Source organism: Anabrus simplex, chromosome 3, assembly GCF_040414725.1.
Source record: "Anabrus simplex isolate iqAnaSimp1 chromosome 3, ASM4041472v1, whole genome shotgun sequence".
NCBI lineage: Eukaryota > Metazoa > Arthropoda > Insecta > Orthoptera > Tettigoniidae > Anabrus > Anabrus simplex.
This window is the reverse complement of record NC_090267.1, coordinates 105,180,942-105,207,497: the sequence shown is the minus strand read 5'-3', so window position 1 is coordinate 105,207,497 and position 26,556 is coordinate 105,180,942. Positions and strand designations below refer to the sequence as shown.

General features: G+C 39.6%; 1 protein-coding gene across 1 annotated transcript in view; it reads left to right on the top strand.

Moving 5' to 3' along the window:
- The window catches only part of LOC136866041 (bridge-like lipid transfer protein family member 3B), a 458,695-nt gene that overhangs the window by 96,482 nt on the left and 335,657 nt on the right, over positions 1-26,556 (top strand). Inside the window, exons 4-5 of the mRNA XM_067142666.2 lie at positions 2,767-2,992; positions 3,969-4,135. Coding sequence (XP_066998767.2) covers positions 2,767-2,992; positions 3,969-4,135 — 393 coding nt within the window. The remainder of the gene's footprint in view (positions 1-2,766; positions 2,993-3,968; positions 4,136-26,556) is intronic.

Below are 26,556 nucleotides of genomic sequence, written 5' to 3'. Positions count from 1 at the left end.
TAATTCCTCCATATTCTTGCATGATGGACAGATCCTGGCCAGATGGCGTCTGCACTTGTGAATTCTTCCCTTTTATTGCACTTAGCTTGCACATTTATACTGGGAAGTCCCTTTCTGTTAATACAATCATCTCCATCTAATTGTGATTTCCTTATTAACACATGGGGGCAGTCAACTGCTCCTGTAGCATTAGGAAATGCATATCTTTCTCGCCTCTGGATCTTTGCATTTTCTAATGCTTGATCATTTTCTCCTCGTTTGTAAGAGCTCCATGTCTTGTCTCGTATTGGCTCCAGAAAATGTTGTGCTAACTGTTCCACATTTTCTTTCCAGAAATGATAGATTTCTTTATAATTATATTTGAGAGTATCTCTTTGTGCTTTATACATTTTTGTTCTCCATTGTAATAACTATCATAAACTCCACCATCAGATTTTCAGCAAGATCTCTGTAACTTTGAGTTAGCTACTAGACAGTCTGAAGAAATTCTGAATTGGGTGAGTTGGCCATGCACCTAGGAGCGCGCAGGTTGGAACTCGCATCCGGGAGATAGTGGGTTTGAACCCCACTGTTGACAGCCCTGAAAGTGGTTTTCAATGGTTTCCCTTAAGGCCACAATGGCTTCCTCCCCATTCCTAGCTCTTTCCTGTCCAACAGTCGCCATAAGACCTATCTGTGTCGGTGCGTCGTAAAGCAAATTGTAAGAAAAAGAAATTCTGAGATCAGTCTCCTTTCAGTGAGGCAAAGTTCCAGTTTATTCGTATACATTTAGAGATGTATTTCTGAGAGGATCTCGATGAGCAAAGATCACTTCTAAGACAAAGCTTTTTTTAAATTCATATACATTTGAGATATGTCTCAATATTTATCAGACAGGAGATACATCTCAGGTTTATTCATATCACCCCTTGTCTCTCGCATCTTTGTCTATACCGGGGTGACTTTGAAAGAGGTCTGGACGGCTTCATTCCTGATGTGATCGGCTTCCTGACTCCGAGTGACCACCTTAGTATCCTTATTTTCATAGTATGAAGCATCTACTCCATAAAGAGCTACTACGTGGACAACAGTGTGGTATACCTTTGACTTCAGATGCAGAGATATCTTCTCGTCACAGAGGATGCCTGCCACCATTTAAACCAGACAATGATTACTCGAGCTTGAACACCCTGGAATGTGTTACCATGTGCTGACAGTTGGAAAACCAACAAGATACCTGAACTCGTAGGACTTTGCAAGAGGAATTCCATTGGCAGTATTGTGCCATCTGTATGGGTGCCATATTTGAGGTATTTGGTCTTAGAGAGGCTTAGATGCAGTCTGAATGTATCCAACTTTACTGGTTGCCAGGTTGTTCAAGTCTGCTTTGAGAGGTACTAGTCAGCATAAGATTATCGACATAAAGCAGAGACCATGACACATTGTCTATGCAGAGATGGAGCATGAAAGGTGATAAAGGTGAACCTTGATGGATACCTACTAGACTGCTAAATGGCTGAGTGACACCAGCAGCGCACCAGACTGATCTGGTGGTGTTATAAAGGAGTTGTGCCCAGCATACATAAGCCTCAAAATACATTTTCTCAATTTCTGCCATGAATCTTGCTAAAAATTTGTATTTTTAAAAATTTATTCAGCTTTAGTTCCTAATTGTTCAGTCATATTCTTAAACATTCACATAGCACAACATATGTAGGCTATGTTTCACTAGCACACTGAAAAAAAAAAAAAAAAATAATAATACCAAAAAAAAAAAAAAAAAAAAAAAAAGGAAGAAATGTAGTGGATCATTTCAGTTGAAGAAAAGAAATTTTTTATTTACCTGTAGCCTTCTTTTTATTGATAATGATGCACAAAACATTGCATTGACTGAGCCCATTCCATGTTATAATCATCATCAAAGGTAAGTCTTAAGTTCTTTTTTACAATATTGTATGACATTTTTCAAAAATCTGCAAATTTTTGCATTTGCAGTGATTTTCACTTAATAGAATTAAATGAACACTGGCTTATTTGAATTCATGTCTATGCAATCTTGCTGTCATTGACCATTTTGTACATAATTGTAAAGGGTGTTTTCACCCCCTGGTGATGATGACAGGCTCCATGTGGTACGGCATACTATCCAGAAGGTCCTGGACCATTTCCAGTTGTGCTGGTCTCTTTTTTTTTTTTTTTTTTTTTTTCAAAATTTAGATGTTGGACACATTTTGCCCAAGTGTTCAGTGGTATTGAGATCTGGGCTGTGTGCTGGCTGGAATTAAGAATGACAAGCCAACGTACATGATTCCATATATTGATAATCTGTCAATAGTTTTTGCTCCAGAATTGCAAAAGCTTTTAAAACTTTATATTGCCAGCACATGCAACAAAATCAACTCCTAGCACTGAGGGTTGAAAAGCAGCTCATGAATGGCGTTTATGATGTCGTTTCTCTAACTCTTATCTAATAATAACTAATGTAATAAAATTGTTGAATGAATGTTTCTTAGCTCATAACTCTCCCTAAATTAAAGCTGTCTCTGTGTGTTGGTGTTTGTTTCCAATTCGATTTAAAAATCTGTGCGTGTTTAATCAATGTATGAACTGTATGAAATGCTAAAAGTGTACACAAGATACATAAAGCAATAGCATGTTCCAGCACAAATGAAAAATATAACAGTAAATGTCTCACTGTAGTTTGTCTTGTGGTGAAGTTTGAACTGTAGATGTATCCTAGTGCCTTTTGATTTTTCTGTAATATGAAAAGTTTCTCTATTTCAACAGATGTCTCGCATCATGGTGGAGTCCAAGTCCCCATCATGGGCACGTGGGGATCTGCGTATTACACGGATGAAGGACTCAGAACGTGGTCAGCTGCTAATCTTTAAGGAGCTAGAATGGCAGACTGTTCGTATTGAGGCAAAGTCAACCTTGGATGAGAATCTCACTCCTCTTAGGTTGCTCACTAACCAAGCACGCTGTCGTATCACCATCAAGAAAAGGATCTCAGGTATGAGTTTAGTGCTCATGCATTTAATGTTTAGTTAGCTGTACCATTAATAGCTTTTGGCTTATTGAACATCTTCCAACCTTGGGCTTAGGAGGAGAAACTACTTAGATACCTTTCCTGTTGACATGAAAACTTTTACCTTGTGCCAAAATGGTATATTTCGAGTTGAGGAATAATTTAAAAAATAAAGTCAGTTGTTTTTAAAAAACTCTGAAGTAGGTTTGTTTATTGGTACACAGAAAGGAGAGTACTGTAACAGTTCACAAACACTCTTCAAGATATATCTTTAAATGCAAGCATTTGCACATAAATAAAACAGTAAAATCTATCGATTCTTTCCATTTTTATAATTTTTTGTGTGTGTGAGAAAATGCAACTTTTCTTCACATGTGTGAGGCAGTGAAAATGAGTATTCCAATTGGTCTTAGTAAATAGCTCTGTGTACATTAACTCCCTTTATACGCATGCTGTATTGACATAGTTTCTGCTGTTATTATTATATTCTATGTGGCAGCATGATTAATAACAGTACAGCCATGGAACAAAAAATTGAAGCCAAAGTGTATGAGATCAAGCATGTGATCTTCCTGTCAGTGTGTTCCCGATGCTCCCCAAAGGCATGCTACCTGTGGGATGTGAGAGGCAACCATGGAGGTCCAGAATGGCCTGCGTTAACTTCCGCTTTTTCCTGTCATATTTCTTCTCAACACCACTTGATCTTTTTTTCCTCCAGTCTCTGCAATATTAAATCACCTGAGGCCTAGGGAGAGTTTTAATATCCCCTCCTGTTTATGATCCCTTCTCCTTCTTTCCTTCTGTGGTTATTCATTACTTGCTTTCTCTCTTATTTTGAGTCATCTTCATTATCTTCTTGTTCAGGAGGAAGTCCTTGTCTGCAGTGTGTATTTTATTGATTCTTTTTTGAATTCTTTTCAGTATCTTAAATTTAAAATGCACATTTATGTATTTGTTTTAGATTGCTTCATCATGGGTTCACGGTTGGTACTTATCCTTGACGATCTTCTGTGGGTCCTGACAGATTCACAGCTCAAAGCAGCCCTGTGTTTCCTCGATTCTCTTTCGGGTTTGGTGCAGAAATCAACTGAGCTCACTCGAATAAAAAAGGCTGCTCGGAAGCTTGAGGTGAGTAAGAGGAATTAATTTTTGTGTATATTGTGCAACATAATGCTGTCGACACATTGACTGAACAGTCAGCGTTGAGGTCTTCGGTTCAGAGGGTCCCAAGTTCGATTCCCGGCTGGGTCGGGGATTTTAATCGTCTATGATTAATTCCTCTGGCCCGGGGACTGGGTGTTTGTGTTGTCCCAACATTTTTATCTTCATATTCAGACAACACACTACACTATCAACCACCACAGAAACATGCAATAGTGATTACATCCCTGCATATAAGGAAGGGCATCCGGCCGTAAAACAGGGCCAAATCCACGTGCGATGCAGTTCACACCCGCGACCCCAGAGGTGTGAGAAAGCGGTAGAAAAGGAAAAAGAATTGTGCAACATAATCTGTGCCTCAAGAGACACAATTGACATTATATGCACACGCTAACTCCAAAAAAGATGTGGAGAACATCTATTTATTTAGTGTATTGTAATATGAAAAAGGCTTTTGATTCTGTCCTGAGACTGTGAGAGGGGTGTTGAGATACCTAAGTTGTCCTGAACACTTTGTTGGCCTTGTTCGAGCAGTCCATAATGGTATGTTTGGTCAGGTTCTCCATCAAAAAAACATCTCTGAATATATCTGATACTTGTACAAATTAATTCCCTATCACACATGGATTAAGGCTGTGTACTTGCTCCAATGTTCTTGGCTCTGTACATGGCTGCTATGCTATGCTGTGCTATGCTTCATTATACATTATCTACTAACAACTCTGATACTGAGCAAGTGGCCGCATGGTTTGGGTCTCATAGCTATCAGCTTTCATTAGGAGATAATGGGTTCGATCACCACTGTCGGCAGCCTTGAAGATGTTTTACTGTGGTTTCCTATTTTCACACCAGGCAAATGCTAGGGCTGTACTTTAATGTCTCTGCATCACATGTTCTTATACCTGAGGAGCAACAGCAGTCAGTTAATAGTTTCAAGTGTACATTTGATCATGACACCCTATCCTGTGCTAACCTTTTCATTTCTGCGTAACAACTACATCCTTCATCTAATCTAATTCAATCTGTTAATTTCATAGCTTGGTATACCTCTACCATTTTTGCTGCCTCCATTTCCCTAAAAAACCAATTGAACAAGTTCTGGTTGCCTTAAGTTGTGTCCTATCAATCTATCCCTCCTTCTGGTCAAATTTTGGCAATTCGGTCTCCTCTCACCAATTTGATTTGGTATCTCTTCATTCATGATTTGATCTACCCATCTCACCTTCAGCATTCTTAACACCACATTTCAAAAGCTTCTATTTTCTTTCTTTTTGAGCTAGTTATCATCCATTTTTCACTTACATGTAATGCCATGCCCCAGACAAAAGTCTTCAGAAGTGTCTTTAATTCCTATATCAATATTCAAAGTGAGAAAATTTCTTTTCTTAAAAAAGGCCTTCCTTGCTTGTGCTAGTTTGCATTTTATGTCCTCCTTACTTCTGCCATTGTTATTTTACTTCCAAAGTAACAGTATACATCTACTTCCTCTAAGATTTGTTTCCTAAACTAATATTTTCTGCATCACCTGATTTCGACTGCTCTCCATTACTTTTGTTTAGGACTTTTATTTTCATCTTGTACTCCTTCCCCAAGACCCCTCTGTCCATATCATTTAGCAATTTCTCCAGATCTTCTGCAGACTCAGACATTTTTTCCCAATTTGCTTTACGTTGCACCGAAACAGATACAGTGAAACCTCGTTACTGCGTTCTTCATTAACACGTTTTCCACTTAGCACATCGTAAATTCGAATTCCCGATTCTTATTGTATTAAATCTATATAAAAAATGTTGCTTATTGCATCACAAATTTTCCCTATTACCGCTTAGTACAATTACATTTTGCCTTGCCCTGGAAATATTATTTGTCATCCCATGTGAAACAAATGTGATTTCCAACTTGGGTAAGATCCGTTGCCACAGTTGCATGATTATGGAAAAAGGCCTTAAATTCCTGAACTTCACAGGATAAGTTGCACGTTTTGAGAGAAAGCTGGTAGCCTCAGAAATGTTCAATTTTGCTTGTCGGTTAGCAGCAAGATTGCTGAATAACACAGTGAGTCTATTAGTGCTTGTATTTTGCATTCCATTCAGGAAGTTAGAAATTTATTTTGTGTTGAGTGGTACAGCGAAGTCTAGCACATGTTTGTCGCGTGATATGGTAGCCTATATCAGGATTAAGAACATATAAACATACCTATCGCATAACGAATTTTCACTATTACCTCTTACGAGTACAATCACATTTTTCCTAGCCCTGAAAATGTTATTTGTCATCCTTTGTGAAAGAAATGTGATTTACAACTTCGGTAAGAGTCATCGCCACAGCTACATGATTACAGAAAATATGAGCCTATTTGTGCTTGTATTCCATTCAGAAGTTAGAAATTTATTTTGTGTTGAGTGATACAGTGAAGTTTTCTTTGCGTGATACGGTAGCCTTTATCTGGATTAGGAACATAATCATGTGAAATTGACTAGCGTGGCGCATATTTGTCTTGTGATAGCCTAGGTTTGGATACGGAAAAAGTGAAATTCCTTTCTAATGAAGACAGCAATAAAATCTTTCAGAAAGTGGACTGGCATCCGCATCTTTAAGCGTGCATAGGTCGCGAATGTTGAACTCGCACCTTCGAGTTTCAACTTAATCAATTCGACTTGGTCGAAGTTTTTCAAAATGGGAGCCAAAGTCATTCTGTGGCAGTCGCACATGGCTGAAAATAACCTCCAATTCATTGTCTAAGAGTGCAATCAGAAAATAATGTTTCATAACCCACTGCTCCGAAATAAAAGGCTTCTGCTGACATTTGTTTTAGAAAGATAGTGATGTGCAATAATACTTGGATATTTTTATTGGACCCCTTGCATAGTTTTCATATTTGTTGTTTGGTGTTTTTCACACTATTTAGTGCACTTGTTATTTTATAAGCCCCAGCCTGTTCTCGTGTTTTTCACACCTTTTAATACTTTCCTCTCATCTTGAGAAATGGTAGATATAGTTTTCACTGTACTCGCAGATACTCAACGTAAAATGCCTTCATGTCGGAAAAATCGTATCTAGTTTTTATTCGTATATTCAGTAGTACGTTTTCTCGCTTAACATGTTCACTTTTGTTGTCCCCTGCAGAAACGCCTTAACGAGTTTTTACGGTAGATCTTATTTCGACAGTGGGATAGGAACGGGGTAGGAGTGGGAAGGAAGCGGCCGTGGCCCTAATTAAGGTACAGCCCCAACATTTGCATGGTGTGAAAATGGGAAACTATGGAAAACCATCTTCAGGGCTGCCGATAGTGGGGTTCGAACTCACTATCTCCCAAATGCATGCTCAGATTAAATAATAGTATCATCGGCAAATCTCAGGGTTCTGATTTCCTAACCTTGGATTGTCTCTCCCGTTCCAAATTCCTCTTTGATTTCCTTTCCCGCCTTTTTGTTTGCTGTAGGTTTGCCTCACTGCTTTCTGGATTGCTGCTTTGCTGCTTGTTTTTCATAACTCTCGATTCTTATCACTTACGACTGATTTTTGTACAAATTGTAGATAATTCTTCTTTCTCAGTATTTGACCCCAATCACCTTGAGAATTTGAAGCAGCTTGGTCCAATCAACATTATCAAATGCCTTTCTTAGATCTACAGATGCAATGTACATCAGCCTGTCTTTCTTAATTTGATCCTCTATAATCAGACTTAGAGTCAGGATTGCTTTGTGTATTCCTACATTTCCTCTGAAGCCAAAATGATCTTCTCCCAACTCAGCTCTAACTTGTGTAAATGGGACATGTTAAAATTTTGCAAGCGTGATGTTGCACTAGTTTTCACACTTATTAGCATCTGATTTCTAGGGAATAGGTATAACAACATTCTGTCTAAAATCAGATGCCACTCCTGTATGATATATCTTACACACTAAATGGAATAACATCTCCATGCTGGTTTCTCCTAAGGCGGTCAGTAATTCTGAGGATATCTCATCCGTTCCAGATGCCTTGTTCCTGTTTAGGTCTCTCAAATCTCTGTCAAATTTTGACCTCGAAATTGGGTCTCCCATTTCATCAGCATCAAAAATTTCTTTTGTTCCAGAACCTCATCACCTACTTCTTTTCCTTGATACAATTCTTTAATGTGTTCCTGCCATCTTTCTACTTTGACTTCTTTCCTTAGAAGTGGTTTTTTGTCTGAGCTCTTAATATTCATACACCTAGTTTTCCTTTCTCCCAAGGTTTCTTTGATTTTCCTGTATGCAGCATCTACCTTTTCTACAACCATTCAACCTTCAACATCCTTGTTTTCTGTCAGCCATTCTTCCATAGCTAAACTGCACTTTCTATCTACTTTATTCTTTAATCACTCGTATTCTTTTTGCCCTCCTAATTTTTTGCATTCTTGTATTCTTGCCATTATCAGTCAGGTTTAATATATCCCTAGTTATCCACTGTCTTACTTGATATTCTCTTTCTTCCTAACCTTTCTCCAGCAGCCCTGCTGATCTCATTCTTCATGACTGTTCACTCTTCATCTATTGTGTTTTCTTCAGTATTTTCATTTAGTCTTTGTGCAACATGTTCCGCTCTTTTCTTTCAACTTATTTAGATCTCATCGTCTTGCATTCCTTCCTTTCTTCTATTTCTACAACTTCAGATGACATTTCATGACCACAAAGTTGTGGTCTGAGTCCATGTCAGGGTGTTATCTTGGTATAATAAACTTCATCCTTGCTCTCCTTTAATTACTCCGAAGTAGACCAGTCCTTACAAGACTTCTCTAACATTCAAAATATACACATTTCAAAATAATTCCACTGTGACATAGAGCAATGATCCCATGATGTCCAAGTCTCTTCTAGTCGTTGACGATCTATGGATTCTCCCTCACATAAATCTTGACTGTATAGAAGTTCCCTTAAGCTTAATAATTCCTTAATTTAATTATGAATTCCAGTGATGTCTTCCTCAGCAGTATGTAAAGATTGTTGGTTACAAGGATAATGTCGAGATAGAGGAAGAGACTAAGGCCAAAGAAGTAATAAAATTTACATATGATAACAATGACATTTACAATAAGATACAAAAGTTGAAAACTAGAAAAGCGGCTGGAATTGATCAGATTTCTGGGGATATACTAAAGACAATGGGTTGGGATATAGTACCATATCTGAAGTACTTATTTGATTATTGTTTGGCCGAAGGAGCTATACCAGATGAATGGAGAGTTGCTATAGTAGCCCCTGTGTATAAAGGAAAGGGTGATAGACATAAAGCTGAAAATTACAGGCCAGTAAGTTTGACATGCATTGTATGTAAGCTTTGGGAAGGCATTCTTTCTGATTATATTAGACATGTTTGTGAAATTAATAACTGGTTCGATAGAAGGCAATTCGGTTTTAGGAAAGGTTATTCCACTGAAGCTCAACTTGTAGGATTCCAGCAAGATATAGCAGATATCTTGGATTCTGGAGGTCAAATGGACTGTATCGCGATTGACATGTCTAAAGCATTTGATAGGGTGGATCATGGGAGACTACTGGCAAAAATGAGTGCAATTGGACTAGACAAAAGAGTGACTGAATGGGTTGCTATATTTCTAGAAAATAGATCTCAGAGAGTTAGAGTAGGTGAAGCTTTGTCTGACCCTGTAATAGTTGAGAGGGGAGTTCCTCAGGGCAGTGTTATCAGACCTTTATGTTTTTTTATATATATAAATGATATGAGTAAAGGAGTGGAATTGGAGGTAAGGCTTTTTGCGGATGATGTTATTCTCTATAGAGTGATAAATAAGTTACAAGATTGTGAGCAACTGCAACGTGACCTCGAAAATATTGTGAGATGGACAGCAGGCAATGGTATGTTGATAAACGGGGTTAAAAGTCTGGTTGTGAGTTTCACAAATAGGAAAAGTCCTCTCAGTTTTAATTACTGCGTTGATGGGGTGAAAGTTCCTTTTGGGGATCATTGTAAGTATCTAGGTGTTAATATAAGGAAAGATCTTCACTGGGGTAATCACATAAATGGGATTGTAAGTAAAGGATACCGATCTCTGCACATGGTTATGAGGGTGTTTAGGGGTTGTAGCAAGGATGTAAAGGAGAGTGCATATAAGTCTCTGGTAAGACCCCAACTAGAGTATGGTTCCAGTGTATGGGACCCTCACCAGGATTACCTGATTCAAGAACTGGAAAAAATCCAAAGAAAAGCAGCTCGATTTGTTCTGGGTGATTTCCGACAAAAGAGTAGCGTTACAAAAATGTTGCAATGTTTGGGTTGGGAAGAATTGAGAGAAAGAAGAAGAGCTGCTCGACTAAGTGGTATGTTAGGAAAAACTTAAAACGGTCCACCTTTTCAATACAAAAATGTTATATTTATTTATAACACTATTTGCACTTGGAACTAGTTTCGACGCTGTGTTTGCGTCAACATCAGCCAAAATGTGGGAAATAGGCAAGATGTAGGCATTTATATTACACAAGGCGTTACATTAAACAATACACATCTTATAAGGAGATAAAAACAGGGACGAATATAGAAACAAATGAATCGTTGAGAAAACAAAAGTTATACATATAAAAAATAACCTTAACCACATATCTTGCAGTGCGAAAGTGTTCTTCTTGAATGATTCCTGAATATAAAAATATGTATAACTTTTGTTTTCTCAACGATTCATTTGTTTCTATATTCGTCCCTGTTTTTATCTCCTTATAAGATGTGTATTGTTTAATGTAACGCCTTGTGTAATATAAATGCCTACATCTTGCCTATTTCCCACATTTTGGCTAATGATGACGCAAACACAGCGTCGAAACTAGTTCCAAGTGCAAATACATGTTATAAATAAATATAACATTTTTGTATTGAAAAGGTGGACCGTTTTAAGTTTTTCCTAACATCCTTTCTCAGTTCAATACGGACAAAATGAAATTCCTATGTTTAAATAAGTGGTATGTTCCGAGCTGTCAGCGGAGAGATGGCGTGGAATGACATTAGTAGACGAATAGGTTTGAATGGCGTCTATAAAAGTAGGAAAGATCACAATATGAAGATAAAGTTGGAATTCAAGAGGACAAACTGGGGCAAATATTCATTTATAGGAAGGGGAGTTAGGGATTGGAATAACTTACCAAGGGAGATGTTCAATAAATTTCCAATTTCTTTGAAATCATTTCGGAAAAGGCTAGGAAAGCAACAGACAGGGAATCTGCCACCTGGGCGACTGCCCTAAATGCAGATCAGTATTGACTGACTGACAATGCGTTTAAAAAAATGTTTACCCATAAATTTCTACATAACTACACGGGAGTTTGAACAGATCGAGTCTCCAAGGACTGTACTGGTGGTATTATTCTGCTCCTTACGCGTTGATCAGTTCCTTATGTAAACAGTTGATATCTGTTAGCCGCGTCTCTGGCCTTCATATGAAGTTGGGATAGGGGCTCAATCTATAGGTGTTATCTAGAGGTTAGATCTGTATGCCCAATCAAGCAGTAAAATATAAAAGTTAATTTTAAGAACTAGACTTGCATCAGAATATGTAGTGTGGCAGGTTTTCAGGGTCATTGAAAGTAAAATCACTACTCAGAGTGGTAGCGTGTTTCACTATCCACTAAATTTATTAATATACTATTTGCAGTTATTGACAATTCACTTACATTTGAGTTTTTCACCTGACACCTTTTTTACTCGCAATCAAAACACACAGTCCGATGGCGCATCGAACTCCTATTCTCCAACATAGCTTTTCACAGTGCAGGCTTATTCCAGAACTGTTCGGTTCACAGCCTCATCCGATGGACTTGCTCATGATGAATAACTTGTCATGGCTGTCTCGTAACAGCTTTCATCCACTTGCGAGTGACATACTCGAGACTGACTTGTTCCCGCTGTGTTTGCTATAGGCCTGAAGAAGGTTCTCGTAGTTTACATTTGCATATTATTCTGCATGCATTCTTCATTGTTAAAGAGTTTCTTCTAGAAGCTTCCTTATCGTGAAGCTCAACAATTGGCCGGCACTGTTATTTTCCTTGCTGCTGGCCCTCCCAAATTGTTGCTGTTCTGTCAGCATTGTCCATTGGCCCCCACACACTCTCAGCATTCATTGTTACATTGCTCCTTCCGTAAAGCTGCTCATCCTGAGTAGCTCCTTAATAAGGTGCCAGCTGGTCTGAATGGACTACCGTTGTTTTCCCTCAGGGAGGCAACTAAATCCTGTAGACTATGTCATTGATCTGGTAATAATGGTGTAGGGACCTTTGGTAACTTACCCTTTATTCATATGGGTCGATAGAGACACACTTGATCATCTTCCTGGAATCCTGCCAAGTTGACCTGCAGATTATAACAGACCTTAATCTGGTCACGAGCTACCTTCAGATGTATTTGAAAGTAATTGTCCGCCAGTTCCTATAAATAGTCTGTCGCTGGTTGCTCTTGTTCAGGGCCCATCCCAAGCATTAAGTAACATGCCTGACAAAGCTCTCTTGCGAAGACCATGTTGGCAAGTGTCATGCCTGTCATGGGTGGATTCATGGTAGGCCAACTGGTAGAAGGGCATCCTCTCATCCCATTTCCTCTGATGCACTGATACTGCCTTCCTGAGATGTTCCTTGACCGTTTTAATGAACCGCTCTACCTTGCCATCCAGTTGTGGGTTTAGAGGTGGTATTCAGGTCTTGCGTACACCGAGGTGTTACAGAACTTTCTTTATCATTTTGGATTTAAAATTCATGCCCATCACGTGAGTTGGCCATGCGGTTAGGAGCGTGCAGCTGTGAGCTTGCATCCGGGAGATAGTAGGCTCAAACCCCACTGTCGGCAGCCCTGAAGATGGTTTTCCATGGTTTCCCATTTTCACACCAGGCAAATGTTGGGGCTGTGCCTTAAATAAGGCCACGTCCGCTTCCTTCCCATTCCTAGGCCTTTCCTATCCCATTGTCGCCATAAGACCTGTCTGTGTCAGTGCGACGTGAAGCTAATAGCAAAAAAAAAAAAGAAGTAGTAGTTCATGCCCTGGTCATTGTGTGACTCCCCTGGGACCCAAATCAACAGAAGAGGTTCTTTACAAGGGTTTCAGCAACTTTTAATGCCTTCTGATGGGGAATGACGTAGACCTGAAGCCGGTAGTGCATGAATAGAAGGAAGTAGATTTCCAGGGTTTGATTTTGCTAATCATTTTTTAAAAATAATTTCAAAGAACTTGGAACTAATTCAAAGATTTCGCTTGATAATTATTCTACTCCCTAATTCCTCTTTCTAAAAATAAATATTTGCCACGTATTTATCATGTTGAATTCTAACTTTATCTTCATATTATGATCCTTCTTACCTTTAAAAGCTGCACTCAAACTTATTCGTCTATTAATGTCATTCAACACCATTTCTCCGGTGAGATCTTGGAACATACTGCATATCACACGAGCATTGAACAAATTCGACTTCCAAATATACAGAAAACCCACCTTTTCTCCAACAACCATAAAAAATGATTCTTTACATCCCAACTCACATAAAAAAGCCACTTATCACAGTTTAATATATAGAGCATTAAAGATCCCTATGTCCTCTATTAATTTAAAGAAAGAATTACTATTCATCAAGGAAATAGCTAAATTCAATGGATTTAACACGAGTATGATTGATAAAATCATCAATAAAACCAAACTGAAACTAGCTACCAATTTAACTCCATTAAAACCCGTCAGACCAAAATACGCTAAATTCACGTTCAGTAACCATAGCATTTACCTGATAACCAATTCATTAATGAAGCACGAAATAAAAATAGCCTACACAACAAAAAACACTAATCGTAATTTATTCTTCAATCACAACTCTATTAACATCACAGACAATAGTTACTCTGGATCAGGAATATACAGATTGAAATGCTCTACATGTAATTTTTCTTATGTTGGCCAAACTGGCCGCAGCTTCTCTACCAGATACGCCGAGCATTACAATGCCCAAAGACACAACAAATTCTCCGCAATGGCCAACCATATGAGGGACACCGGGCATAAATTCACCACAATAGAACAAGACCTCCATATCCTAAAAAGAGTCGATAAAAGCAAACTCATGACAGAATATGAAAACTTATTTATTTTCCTCGACCAACATTTTAATAAAGATAAAAATCTAAATGACACTATTGATAAGAAAAGCCCCTTGTATGAACAGATTCTTATTTTACTACGAGAATCAACTTCCCTCACCAACAAATTCTTAAAAATCTTCAACCTCACATCAATTAAAGTTCCCACCTCCCCTACAGCTAATATACCCCCCTCCCTTCCCCCCGCCGCTAGTACCTCTAATTCAAATACAACCAATAAACCCATAGCCACACCCACCGTAACATCGCTCCCTCCAATAGCCTTACACCGTTACAACACGCGCAGTAATACACTCTCTTCCTTCCCTCCCACCAATAGCAGCCCCCCTCCAATAGTTACGTCAACGCAAACAGATCCCCCTCCAGCACAAAACTTCAGTTATAACACACGTAGCAAGAAGTCTACTGTTGCAAATACTTCTAACTCATAATATTACAAGCTATATTTGTCACCGTCAAATGGTAAGTTCATACGATTCTACTTCAATATTTTTCAAATATCTTTTCACACAATTAACTCTACGTTTCTTGCTTCCATTTACAGATTCCACTTTTATATGCTTTTTCAACTAGAATATCTACAAACTCACAATTTTCAACATTTGAACATCACTTCAGATTTTGAGATGGTCCATAGTGATCCTATTTGAAACTGTTCTTCAACTTCTATTCACCAACTTCATATCCTCAACGTGTTCTACAACTTCACCATATGCATCTGACTTTCGTCTTTTATCTTCAAGATCATGATTAACTTCGGATCTCTCGACTAACTTTGACTTTTATTCTCTCTTCTTTACTTTGATTATATAAGATTTTTCGCCATCGTATAATTATAACCGCCAGACTATCAACTTTACTTTTATGCAATCTTACTACTTGTTGTATAACAATCTGTTGTTTTATCCATTGTACTTATTTTAGCAGCCTTCTAATGTTAATTTTGTTAATACTTCCACTATTGTATCTCATCACATTGTATTTTCAAACCATCATTGTTATTTTTAATGTTATTTTACTTCAAATCTCTTCAAGATTTTAAAATTCATTTCATTACTACATGTTATTTAGACGCTTATTTTTAATTTAAGGTTAAGACTATGGCTGATGATGCCTTCAGGGAAGGCGAAACATGTACCACTATTAGCTAACAAATTTATGTAAATCATCCAAGACGATTTTGTATTGATTAGGTGGTCTAATAAATAACTTAATGTTATTATTTCAATTTCAACATACTGCATAGTCGAGCAGCTCATCTCATTACTTAGAATTTTTCCCAGCACAAAGTTTGACACATTTTTTGTAACACTACTCTTTTGTTGAAAATCACCCAGAGCAAATCATGCTGCTTTTCTTTGGATATTTACCACTTCTCCTGGTGTGGGTCCCGTACACTGGATCAGTACTCTGATTGGATCTTACCAGAGTCTTATAAGCCCTCTCCTTTAGATGTTTCCTACAACCCTTAAATACTGTCATAATGATATGAAGTGATCTGTAACCTTCATTTAGAACCTTGTTAATGTGATTACCCCAATGAAAATCTTTCCTTACATTAATATGTAGGTACTTCCAGTGATCCCCATGAGGTACATCCACTCCATCAATACAATTAAAACTGAGAGTACTTTTCCTCTCCGTCGAACTCAAAACCTGACCTTTCATCCCGTTTACCATCATAACATTGTCTGCCGTCCATATCACAATATTGTCGAGGTCCTTCTGCAGCCGCTCACAATCCTGTAGCGTATTTACTACTCTAGACAGTATAACAACATCCACAGAAGGGCATAACTGTGATTCCAGTTCTTTTCCCGTATTCATTTATAAACATCAGAAAATATAGAGGTCCAGTAATATTGCCTTGCGGGACCCCCCTCTTCATCGTTATAAGATCGGATAATACTTCACTTTCTCCAATTCGCTAGGTTCCATTTTCTTGCAGACTCCATCATTGTCGGTAATTTTGTTTCGTTATAAGCTGCAATCTCCCAAGACAGTCCAACATTATCTATAAAAATACATTCCAGCAATAACGACACATCTCAAAACATCTAGGTCATGGCGTCTGCAAGGGAATTGAAGGAGCAACTTTTAAGTAAGCCTAAAATTTTTATTAACTGAGCTCCTATCGCGGCATTTAGTACAGCTTGCTATTTATTCCATAAATTAATTTTAAGATTTCTTCATTTCGCTACTAAGGGAAACTTTGTACTCCTTATCTCAGATCTTGATATTTTGAGTTGTGTCACTATTGCAACCCATGAGCATAGTGATGAAATGAAATGGCATATGGCTGTTAGTGCCGGGAGATCCCAGGACAGGTTCGGCTCGCCAGGTGCAGGTCTTTGGATTGGACCCCCGTAGGCGACCTGCGTGTCGTGATGAGGATGAAATTATGATGTAGACAACACATACACCCAGCCCCCCCTTGCCAGGGAAATTAACCAATGATGGTTAAAATTCCCGACCCTGCCGGGAATCGAACTTGGGACCCCTGTGACCGAAGGCCAGCACGCTAACTATTTAGCAATGGAGCCGGACAGCATAGTGATGATTTCTTGGTACCTGTTTATCTTTTGCCTTTGATAGTTCATTTTTGTTGCCATCTGTTGTTGGTGGTGTATGATTCATTGAAGTTTTATATTCAGGTTTTTCTTCTCTCCGCAATGGTCCTAAAGGCTATGTGTCACTCTCTGTCTCTCGTGCTTGTGCATTTGTATGATGTAGGCCTATTTCAATCTAAACATACACTAAGTACGCTAAATACAGTATTTTACTGCTGTTTGTGAAATTTATGAAGCATTTGTTGTAGATGTCAGTTGCATTAATATTTAAAATTAGGCCGCACTTTATAATGGACAACTTTCAAGGTTATATCATCGCTATTTGGGCAGAAGGTTATATCTCAGAATGTTCTTCCTATCCATTATTTTCCTTAATACTTGTCACACCTCCTAGTCTCACATGGACATGCAATCCATCAGAACAATTTCCGTTGTGTTCAATTTCGTATGCTAACGTGTAAAGGAAAATGAATCTTAAGTACATTATACTGTAGGGGTGCGTAAATAAGTCATGCAAACATACATTCCTAGAGTGCGGTACAGTAAGGTTCATTTTCCTTTATACGTAAGCAAAGGAAAATGACACAAGGAATATTGTTCTGACTGACTAAATATCCATATGTGGCTGGGAGGTGTGACCAGTCTTAAGGAAAATAATGGATGGGAAGGGCATTGTGAGATATAACCTTGTGCTCGAACAGCGATGATATTTCGCTAGTTGCTTTTACGTCGCACCGAGACAGATAGGTCTTATGGCGACGATGGGACAGGAAAGGCCTGGGAGTGGGAAGGAAGTGGCTGTGACCTTAATTAAGGTACAGCCCCAGCATTTGCCTGGTGTGAGAATGGGAAAACCATAGAATACCATCTTCAGAGCTGCCGTCGGTGGGATTCGAACTCACTATCTCCCGAATTCAAGCTCACAGCTGCGCGACCTTAACCGCACAGACAACTCACTTGGTGAATGAATGAGGTTGTAACCTATCATAGGTTTCTTTTGTTTTAAATATTTCCCTCATAAATACTAATTTATGTAGACAGTTTGTAATTTACGCTTAACCACAACAGCCAAGAAGGGTAACGCTTTTGATCCAATTTCATGGCCAGTTTGTATGTCACTATACGATGATTTTCCTTATATACCTTTCGAACTACCCTACAATCAGCTGATTGTGATAATGTCCTCGCACCACAACATGGATGAAGTGACGGTATTCACAATCTATTAGTATTCATGCTTCAAGCTTTCGGCTAACAGTCTTCCATTTTGTACCAGTGATTCTATAATGCGTATTATCAAAATTTTTCATCATTCAAGAGCCACGCCCCCTTGGTTATGTGACCATTGGAAACATGGCGGACGTTCATACAATTACGTTCAGCCAGGCAGCGCTTCTGCCTCTCTATATTATTGCAGCTCATTGCATGCATGACAGAAAGACATGTTTCATTTCATTCCCACTTCCAGTTTCTGAGATAGGGTTTACCCACCATTCTGCCTGTCTTTAACTGGTTCATTGTTGTGGTTTGGTAATAACACGTAGAGCAATTCAATGAGAAATTCACACATGTGTAGAGAAAGATACCACAGCCCTTTTAAATTGTGCTATAATTTGTGAATTTTCTTCTTACTGTAGTTTCTTAGATGTTATGCTTTTCATTACTTATGGTTGTAATTTTTGTTCTTCTGAGAGTACCTATGCAACAACCTGTGTCTGTTGCTTGGGGCGTAGGATTTGTTTACGGTATCCCCTGCCTGTCGTAAGAGGCCACCAAAAGGGGTAGCCCTAGGCTCTAAACTTGAGACCGTGGGGCCTCTAGCCATGTCTGACATTGCTTCTCTGGACCTCTACCAGATTTACCACATTCATATTTTTATTGGACCTCCTTAGTCAACCCTTGTAGTCTTCCGATCTAGACAGTATTTAGCTTGCGAGACCTAGCCAGACTTTTAATTTCCATAACTCCCTGAATACAGGATATAGATTCCTATATCTTACTCTGATCTGACCTCAACGTTGTTAGGTTTGCGAGACCTAGGGAGTGTACTTGACCTGGTTTTACGACTGAATGCCCTTCGTTACACCAACCCTGTGCAGAAGGATGTATTGAATAATTACATGTTTCTGCAGTGGTTGGCAGTGTGCTGAGCTGTGTGTGTAATTTGAAAATCTGAAACGTAATCCCATGAACTAAATGCGGTAATACTATTATTGATTTTATGTCCCAGTAACTACTTTTAATTTTTTCGGAGACGCCAAGGTTGCATAATTTTGTTCCGCAGCAGTTGTTTTATGTTCCAGTAAATCTACCGCCTTAAGGCTTCGTATCTGTGCACATTGAAATATCGCTTCTACTATCTGAGGCAATCAGCTAAACTCGCAGCCGAAGGCTGTCGCGCTGGTTATTCAGTCGTGAAGTACCCTTTTCTATGGTATTATTGAATCGCACATCTATTGATTGTTGTTGTTGAATATGGCTCCTCATGTCTGGGACTGAAAATGGCTTCCTTCACTTGTATTACCTATCTTATGTACGTTGCCTAGCGACAGTGAATCTATACATTTAATCTTGGTGACAGCACATTAGATTGTCATACCCTAATGCATGTTTTTCGATGGTTTTTCGTTCCTAACTCACCAACAAAAGTTGAAAATGATAATTCCAACTTCGAGGTGCATTTGGAACCCCGTCCGTCTACCTATGTTTAAAATTTCAGATCTCTGCGTGCTGTAGATTTGGCTGGACATTGCGCACACATACGCAGACATACAAACATTTCCTTTTATTATTATAGATTAACCTCCATGAGATACTATCACCCCATCAATAGCTGCCTCTGTGGATCAGTGGTAGAGTGTCGGCCTCCGGATCCAAGATAGCGGGTTCAAACCTGGCAGAGGTGGTCGGATTTTTGAAGGGCGGAAAAAAGTCCATTCAGCACTCCATGTTGTACGATGTCGGCATGTAAAAGATCTCTGGTGACACATTTGGTGTTTACCCGACAAAATTCATTAAATTTCAGCCATAGACGCCCAAGAGAGTTTCGGTTTACTCGGTCTGCCATCTAGTGGGCCTAGAGTAAAACAGAACGTCGTAATTGACGAGCAGACAGCCAGATGGCATCAGATTGAAATGTCTGCACACGGTCGCTGAGGCCATACGTTTATTATTATTATTATTATTATTATTATTGTTATTGTTGTTGTTGTTGTTATTATTATTATTATCAAAAGAATAAAAAATTAAAAATAAAACTGAGAGGAGTTCTCCTGTTGGTGAAACTTATAACCTGAATTTTCATCCCATTTACCATCATTGTAAGCTCTCCATCTCACAAAATTGTTACGTGTTTCTGCAGTGGTTGGCTGTGTGATTCACAATCCTGAAACGTATTTACTACTGTATATAGTATATTATCCACAAATCTGTGACTCAGTGATGTAGTATTTTCTGAGACCTTTCTAGATCATCTAAACCAAGTGCTCGATCGCCTTCATAAGGCTGGGTTGACTGTCAAGTTATCCAAGGTAGCTTTTGCCAAGCCTTCCATGTTATTCTTAGGGCATATTGTGTCGCCCAATGGTGTTTCCATTGATCATTCTAGAACACAGGCTATCTGTGATTTCAAACCTCCTAAGGACATCAAAAGTATTGCCAGGTTCATAGGCATGGTGAATTTCTTCAAGAAATTTATTCCTAACTTCGCTAATAGAGCGGCGCCCTAAAACTTACTCCGTAGGAAAGGCGTCAAATTTAAATGGGGGCCGTCTCAACAAGCCGCTTTTGAAGATCTGAAATTAGCTCTTTGTAATGCCTCTGTATTAGCTATGCCTGATTTCTCAAATAAATGAATTGTCCAAACAGATGCCTCGTCATCGGTAGTTGCTGCTGTCCTGCTTCAGGAAACGGAACTTGGAAAGCGATCCATCGCCTATGCTTCTAGGACCTTATCGGCTCAAGAGGCCAAATATTCCATCTATGAACTTGAGGGTTTGGCAGTTTTGTTTGCTCTAGAGAAGTTCCGTCTTTATATGGAACATGTCAAATTCGACTTGGAAACAGACAACCAAACCTTAAGTTAGGTATTAGTTAGGCCGCATCGTACTGGTTGTATAGCCCCCTGGGCCATCAGGATTTCTGCCTTCCAATTTGATGTGAGGCATATTCGCGGATCTGAAAATGTAGTTGCTGATGGACTAAGCCCCACGTTTTCTCATGAAGTGGAGGCCACCGAACTAGAAGATAGTTCTTCTCTTCCCATGCCCATACCTTCGGGCGTTAATGCCATTTTAACTGATGCCTCCATGTTGTTTCGGAATATTGAAAAATACCAACGTGAAGATCCTGTGCTGGCTCCTATAATGGAAACCCTTTCGTCTACTACCGCTTCTACTATCTGAAGTAATCAGCTCAACTCGCAGCTGAAGACCGTCACGCTGCTAATTCAGTCGTGAAGTGCCCTTCTCTGTGGTATTATTGAATCACACATCTATTGATTATTGTTGTTATTGAATATGGCTCCTCATGTCCAGGACTGAAAATGGCTTCCTTCATCATGGAATTAAAATGGCACCTTGACTTGTATTACCTATCTTATGTATGTTGCCTAGCAACAGTGAATCTATGCATTTAATCTTGGTGACAGCACGTTGGATTGTCATATCCTAATACATGTTTTTCGATGGTTTTTCGTTCATAACTCACCAACAAAAGTGAAAATGATAATTCCAACTTCGAGGTGCATTTGGAACCCCGTCCGTCTACCTATGTTAAAAATTTCAGTTCTCTGCGTGCTGTAGATTTGGCTGGGCATCACGCACACGTATGTAGACAGACATTTATTTTTATTATTATAGATTAACCTCCGTGAGATACTATCACCCCATCAATGCAGTAATAAAAAAAAAATAATAACAATAAAACTGAGAGGAGTTCTCCCATTGGTGAAACTTATAACCTGACTTTTCATCCCATTTACCATCATCCCATTGCAAGCTCTCCATAAGTTGTTACATGTTTCTGCAGTGGTTGGCTGTGTCATTCACAATCCTGAAATGTATTTACTACTGTATACAGTATATCATCCGCAAATAGCCATATCTGTGACTCTAGTTTTTTTTACTCGTATCATGTATAAGAAGATATGTAGGTTCAAAATTGCTGCCCTGTGGAATGCCCCTCTTTATCACTACAAGATCAGATAATGTTTCACCTACTCTAATTTTCTGAGTTCTAGAAATTTAACTACCCATTCAACCACCTTTTTGTCTAGTGCAATAGCCCTCATTTTCATCAATAGTTTCCCCATGATCTACCGTATCAAAAGTCGTGGATAGGTCAATAGCAGTACAATCCATTTGACCTTGTGAATCTAAAATATCTGGTATATCTTGCTGGAATCCTACAAGTTGAGCCTCACTGGAATAATATTTCCTAAACCTGAATTGCGTTCTGTAAAACCAGTTAGTAATTTTTCAAATGTGTCATTCAGAAAGAAACTTTCCGAGAAACTTACAAACAACATATTCAAGCTTATTGGCCTGTAATTATCCGCTTTATGTTTGTCACCCTTTTTATTTTATTTGCTAATGGCTTTACGTCGCAGTGACACAGATAGGTCTTATGGTGATGGTGGGACAGGAAAGGGCTAGGAGTTGGAAGCGGCCGTGGCCTTAATTAAGGTAAAGCCGCAGCATGTGTCATCCTTTCTCTTGTACAATGGGTCTCTATATCCCCAGAAATCTTCACAATCGCAGCTGCATTTTTAACTTTGCATTTTGTGTCTTTTGTAAATGTCTGTATTATCATAGGTAAATTTCAGTAATTCATCAGTATTAGTCGCATCCTCTGTCTGGACTTTATCCTTATATCCAACTACCTTTATCTACTGCTGACTGAATACTTCTGCCTTCTGTACGTCATCATATCTACACTGGCCTTGTTCATTAATGATCCCTAGAATGTCCTTCCTAAAATTCATACGGGTGCTATTTATGTTTGCCATCATGTTATCCTTAGCTGAATTATTTTTTGCTGAATTCAATTTCTTAGTAAGTTGGTTCAACAAAAGAGTCAGTTACAAGATTACCCATTACAGCTGGGATGGAAAGAGCAAGACGGTCATTGACTATGTCATTACAGATAAAGAAATAAGTAGACTTGTGACTGATGTCAAGGTGATTCCAAGTGAGAACCTTAATAGCGATCACCGGTTATTAGTAGCAGATCTGAAAGACATTAATGTACCAAAGATAACAACCAGGAAATTACCTAAGATTAAGGTAGGGAACTACAACAGATTGGAAAAAGGACCGACTACCAGGACCGTATAAGAGGACAACTGCTTACAGAAGAAGTGGAGAGTGGTGAGGTAGTGGTCAAGATTTAAAAACACCTTGATAAAAGAAGCAGTAGAGGTTTTTGGGAAGACAAGTGTGGGAATAAGGGAAAAGGAGACACCCTTACGGAACGAAAGAGTAAGATCCTCAACAAAGGAAAGGAACATAGCACAAAAAGAATGAGATAGAAGAAATCCAAGCCAGAACAGGTAAGGGAGGAGGGGAAGATCAGAAACCTCGAGCAAGTTTACCGGAACAAGAAATTGAGGGTTAAAGGAGTAGTAGAAGAGGAGAAGATAAAGTGCTGGGAGAAATTTACTCAAAAACTGAAGGCAGATAGCAGAGGCAATAAGAAACTATTGTTCAGAGTGATCAAAAACAAAAGGAATTCAGTTGAAACCTTCAAAGCAATTGAGGATCCTAATGGAAACCTGGCCAGAAAAGAAGAGGACATCAGAGAGGTTCTGAGGAATCATTTTGATCACTTATTGAACGGGGCAGAGGCAGATCAGAGAATAAAAGAACCCACTGTTGAAACCTGCACAGAGAAACTTCCCATTACATGGGCAAAGACAGAAGCAGCCCTTAAGAAAATGCCTCAAGGGAAATCTCCAGGAATCGATGAAGTCAGCATGGACATGATTAAAGCAGCCAGGGGTCCAGGGTTTGCAGGGGCTACACAGAGTGCTCATTGCAGTTTGGAAAGATAACAAGATATCTACTGATTGGAGCAACAATGTCATTATCCCCCTGTTTAAAAAAAAAAAAAAAAAAAAAAAAAAAAAAGCTCCAACTACTGGGGAATAACACTCCTTTCTCATGGGCTTTAAGATTCAGGAGAAAATCTTAGAGAGCAGATTGCGAGTCATTTTAGAACCACAGTTTGAAGAGGAGCAGTATGGCTTCAGGCCTAACAGGTCCACAACAGATCTAATCTTCAATGTCCGTATGTTCATGGAAAAATATTGAGAAAAAGGCAAAGATCTGTTTATGGTTTTCCCTTACATTGAGAAGGCATATGAAAGCATTGCAAGAGAGAAGATATGGGAATGCCTGAGAAAAATGAATGTGCCAGAGGGACCAAGTTAAGATGCTGTATGAGAACTGTACCAGCTGTGTGGGATTGGGTGGTGGACATTCATCATGGTTCAAGACCGAAAGTGGAGTTCAGCAAAGCAGTGCACTATCCCCATTATTGTTTATCACCATCATGGATGACATATAGAAGAACATCAAGAAAACCTCTGTGGCCTAAATGCAGTGGCCTTCGCTGATGATATGATCTTAGGAGAAACTGAGGAGCAAGTACAGTCGAGACTCATTGAATGGAATGTTAAGTCCAGGAGTTCAATCTCAAAATAAGCAAACTCAAAACAGTGTTTGTTAGGTATTCAGCTCGAAGGCTGGTTTGATCCTCCACAGTTCCATCGACAGCTGTCATAGATAACCTAGGCATCACTGTAGAGGCATACTAGGGAAATGAGAAGTGAGGCAGTTTCCTGTTGCTTTCCTCACCGAGCCTGAAGTTGCTATTACATATCAGTCTGCCAAGCCCAGTGAAATGGTGATATTTTCACACCATTCATAACAGGGACTGGCTGCATAAGGAATGGTATTACTAGCATCACTCATGCCTCGGTCACTTTCATATTGTCAAAGCCAAGGATGAGACTGAAACAGGTCAATGAAAGTGACAAATTTATCTAGCCCATTCCAGAAGACATAGTGCATTGTAAACACTACATCTCACCAACAAAGGCATTCAAAACAGTAGTGATTTCAATAAACAGAGAGGGACAACCAGCGAACATCATGCTAGGAAACCATCTGCTAGAAAGTGTGGAAAGCTTTGCATACTTCAGCAGTGTAATATCTCGAGATACACTAGCCTCAAAAGAGGTGGCAAATAGAGTGGAGAAGAGCTCTCGCTTTTACCAGCTGCTCTGGGATCTCAAAGTACGAACAAAATCAAAGCTGGTGATGTTCAATCAGTACTTCATACCAATCTTAACCAATGGTATTGAAACCTGCACCCTCACTAAGAAAGACTCATCAAGGTTGCAGGCATCTGAGATGAAGTTCCTTAGGTCCACAATTCAAAAAACCAAACTGGACAAGTTAAGGAATGATGTGGTTAGGAAGGAAGCTGGGATTGTTACATCATGTTAGATCGGGTCAGCATGTCCAGAGTGAGGTGGTTTGGGCATGTAATGAGGATGGAGCCAACAAGGACAGCATATGTTAACTTGGAGAGACGTGTCAGGGAAACTGATGGTGGGAAGACCAAGAACCCACTGGATGGACATCATAAAGATGGACATTGCAGATCGAGGAAAGACACTGGAGGACGTCATTAACCCATTCTAGTCTGGGCCTTAATATCCCTTACAAATGTTCTGGACTGGGCATTTTTAAGGATTTTTAAAACATTATATCTCTGTACCTGTAGGAGATTTCTGCATGATTCTTTTTCCCTTGTGCTTGTTTGAGCATATAGTTTTGAAAAACGCTGTTTGTATCATCTCAACTATCACTTGAGATTTTAAAATTGTTTATACACTGACTGACAGAGCAAATGCAACACCAAGAAGGAGTGGTCAGAACTTTATGCCAATTGCAGGGTAGACTGATGTCACTGAGGTATGCTCATGATGTGAAATGCGCCGCTGTGCTGCGCACGTAGTGAACGATAAATGGGACACGGCGTTGGCGAATGGCCCACTTCGTACCGTGATTTCTCAGCCGACAGTCATTGTAGAACGTGTTGTCGTGTGCCACAGGACACGTGTATAGCTAAGAATGCCAGGCCGCCGTCAACGGAGGCATTTCCAGCAGACAGACGACTTTACGAGGGGTATGGTGATCGGGCTGAGAAGGGCAGGTTGGTCGCTTCGTCAAATCGCAGCTGATACCCATAGGGATGTGTCCACGGTGCAGCGCCTGTGGCGAAGATGGTTGGCGCAGGGACATGTGGCACGTGCGAGGGGTCCAGGCGCAGCCCGAGTGACGTCAGCACGCGAGGATCGGCGCATCCGCCGCCAAGCGGTGGCAGCCCCGCACGTCACGTCAACCGCCATTCTTCAGCATGTGCAAGACACCCTGGCTGTTCCAATATCGACCAGAACAATTTCCCGTCGATTGGTTGAAGGAGGCCTGCACTCCCGGCGTCCACTCAGAAGACTACCATTGACTCCACAGCATAGACGTGCACGCCTGGCATGGTGCCGGGCTAGAGCAACTTGGATGAGGGAATGGCGGAACGTCGTGTTCTCCGATGAGTCACGCTTTTGTTCTGTCAGTGATAGTCACTGCAGACGAGTGTGGCGTCGGCGTGGAGAAAGGTCAAATCCGGCAGTAACTGTGGAGCGCCGTCA